At 39.6% G+C, this 3,420-nt stretch overlaps 1 protein-coding gene across 1 annotated transcript; it reads left to right on the top strand.

Annotated features, from left to right (window-relative positions):
* Nucleotides 1-557: 557 nt before the first annotated feature.
* Nucleotides 558-1,335, top strand: LOC137726286 (auxin-responsive protein SAUR71). The gene has a single exon (XM_068465191.2). It carries the CDS (start codon nucleotides 685-687, stop codon nucleotides 1,102-1,104), a length of 420 nt encoding a protein of 139 aa, XP_068321292.2. The 5' UTR covers nucleotides 558-684; the 3' UTR covers nucleotides 1,105-1,335.
* The last annotated feature ends 2,085 nt before the right edge of the window (nucleotides 1,336-3,420 follow it).

Genomic DNA, 3,420 nt, shown 5'->3' with positions numbered 1-3,420 from the left:
TTAGAATACTTTTCATATTTTCGTTACTTCCTACCGAACACAAAAAAAAGATATTTAACTAATTTTATGATAAAATTTCAACTTTCGTTAGCCACTACCCGAAGGCAAATATAAGGGAGCGGAGTCACATTAGAAGCATTCCTTTTATTTTATTAAAAGATGAATGCGAAACATGCAGTGTTACCTGCTATGCTAGATGCTAATGATGGTGCCCAATTAACGCAATACACACCGAAAATCTAAAACAAAAGAAGAAAAGAAAATACAGTAATTTAAATATATTTCAGTGACCAATAAATAAAAAATGATCCGCGCATATTTAATTGTTTGTTTTAAGAATAATTAAAAAATGGAAGGTAAAAAGGAAAAATAAAAAGATTGTACCTGCCAAGTACGCCTAATTGTACCTCCCACCCAACTTCTCTCATCACCACCTTTCCATGTCCCAAACATTTCACTACGACTCTATGAGACTCTCTCTCTCACTCTCTCTCTTTCTCTCTCCTCCCCCTTTCTTTATTCCATCTCTTGCCCTTTATATATTCCCTTCCCCTCCACACACCTCTCACAACCACTACTCCAATTCTCTCTCTCTCTCGCTCTCTCTCTCTAGAAATTTACTCTTCAACTCTCTCTCTCTCTCTATCTTTATCTCCTCACGCCGTCCGTACATCAGCAAACACCATGAAGCAGCTCATCCGCCGTCTGTCCCGCGTGGCCGACTCCTCGCAGTACTGCCTCCTGCGCTCCCCGGCGGACGCCGCCTCCCGCCCGCGTAGAAGCGAGTCGTTCCGTGTGAAGCTCCGGCGCCGGAGATCCTCCGCTGGCGAGCCGGTGGTCCCCGAGGGCCACGTCCCGGTCTACGTCGGCGACGAGATGGAGCGGTTCGTGGTCAGCGCCGAGCTCCTGAACCACCCGGTCTTCGTCGAGCTCCTCAACAAGTCGGCGCAGGAGTACGGCTACGAGCAGAAGGGCGTCCTCCGGATCCCCTGCCACGTGATCGTCTTCGAGCGCGTGCTCGAGGCGCTCCGCCTCGGACAGGCCCCCTCACGTGACCTGCACGATCTCCTGAACTCGATCTCCGACGACCTGAGATCCTGGTAGATTTTGTAACTTAGGGAAATATTTTGGCCTTTTATGTAAATACGGTCGGGGTTTTCTATCCAAACGAAGCGAAGCGAAACGTTTTTTAGGAAGTTTTTTTGGGTGTTGTTGTAAAGGGAAGGAATACTGATGAAGTGCTAGAGTGCGCGCTAGGTGCTGGTCTCTCTGTGCAAATTAAACTGAAATTACAGTCATGGCAGACCGGAAAATACTTGTACTTTTTTGTCCCAATTTCTGTGTCGCCTTTTCTGTTTCTTCCTATCTTAATTTTCTGCTTGTTTCTCGAGAAAATATGATATGGATGAAAAATGGTAAAGAAAGAAAATCATGTAACATTACAATTGGGATTCCGCAGATACGATCTTTGTCAAATTCGCTGGAGCAGTGTGGTTTTTTAATTGCGATTCCGTACATGCCAATTTCAAGGTTTTAAAATTTTAATTTATACATTTTGTGGGAAATTGAGTGAAGAAATTATTTATACGATTTGGGGTTACTGAGCAGTGAGTTGTATTTCGAGTTGGTGGTTTGCATTTTCTGGCAGTCCAAACGGGGTCGAGCCGGACACGAAGCTAGGACTAAATTACGGAACTGGGACAGTATTAATTTCGGGGGTTGTAACGTGCCAAATGGATCTGGAAAAGTCTCTGACACGAAACGACCAAGTTGGAACTGGGTCCTCTTTTCTGTAATTTTCGTGTTTTCTGGTGGCTGTTTGAGGTGAGGGATGGCTTTTTCTGGTGAGGGGGGGCTTTTGGTCAATTCGCGTGGATGATGGTTTCGCTGGATTATGGAGTTATAAGGCTGTTTTAACGGTGGTAGATCAAAGGGCTGGAGAAGTACGAGCATCTTGGAAAAAGTAGTGTGTCATCCCTGTAGATTAGTATGTTAGTTGGCTGTTCAAAATTTGTATTTTTTTTTTAGTACGCAGATATTTTTACATTAGAGAGATAGAGACTTCGGTTAAGCTATATAATAAGCAATTTAATTTAGTATTGAATTCGCCATTCACGAGATTCGAAAGAGTTTAGCAGTCAATCAAGTTATATGTGCTGTTTTGGTTCAATAGTTTATTCTCACGTGACATTATATTATTAAACTGATACGTCATATGATAATGAATTTGTTTATTGACCGTTGATGCATTATGGGTTCTAAAAGGTTTTAATTAAGTTATTGTTAGATAAGTCGTCAGGAGTTGATACTAACCGTGGGTTTTAAAGGTGTCAATCAAGTTAGAGCTAGGAGCGAGCTGAGTAGAAGTCTTACTGATTGTTGCATTGTAGATTTTAAAGGTTTCAATTAAGTAAATGCTAGGTAAGTAAGAGAGATGATATTGATCGTTGATACAACTTGTGAGTTTTGAAGGTGTCAATCATGTTAGTGCTATGACACAAGAATGATCTGATTGTTAATGTAAGTAGAATTCATAATGCATCAACAACCAAAACCAACGTACGTGCCGTGGAACTCCTACCAAAAATGTGGGTGGTGCCGTCATAAACTTGCATGCTTAGTACAGCATTAATATTTCAGAGGGAACAAAAAGAGAAAGAGCATATATACCGATTACGGCCGAACATGCACATAATCCAGCAGTTAATCTTACCTCAACTCAATGATTAAAAGAAAACTGTCAAAACAAACCTCATTCAACGCACCAACGATTTAGAGTCCAAATTAGATGCAGATACACAAATCAAAGCATGTATTGCATGTCAAGTGTCAACCGAAAGCATGACACCGTGATTAATTCCTTAATACATATGCTACCTAATATGATTAATTATTATTAGGTATCCTCACCCGGTAGGTCTGCACAGTTCATGAACTGATCACTGCTAAAATTGTTAAACAATAATTACTAGTTAACATTTAATTAGTAACATTATATATTGATTAAAGGGCTACAGAGCTTAACTTAATTGGCCACGTATTAGTTGAAATGCAGATTGATTTGGGAGAGGAAATTTCGAGCAAGCTTAATTACCTTGCAAGATACATCACTGAAACTTGTCAAAGATGCTTTGGTGGTATATGCCTCTAAAACTTGTCAAATATTTATAGGTAGGTGGGGTTTATTTATTTATTTATTTTATCAAATTTTCAAGCAAAGGTACCAATATTATTACTTCAAACTTTATCTTGAGTATGTGATAGAAAAAGAAGTGATATGCTTGTGTCAGCTATATTTATACGCTTGTATATATCATGGGTTTTATTAATTTAGTTTAATTTTCGGTTTTTTATAAGAATCAAGTGTATATACTTAGTTAGACTTTTGTAAGTATGTATTTGTTTTTCCATGTAAAAACA

The sequence above is a fragment of the Pyrus communis genome, chromosome 5, assembly GCF_041283825.1.
Source record: "Pyrus communis isolate YQ-2024b chromosome 5, ASM4128382v1, whole genome shotgun sequence".
NCBI lineage: Eukaryota > Viridiplantae > Streptophyta > Magnoliopsida > Rosales > Rosaceae > Pyrus > Pyrus communis.
The sequence above is the reverse complement of the archived record's forward strand: the minus strand, read 5'-3'. Positions and strand labels throughout refer to the sequence as shown.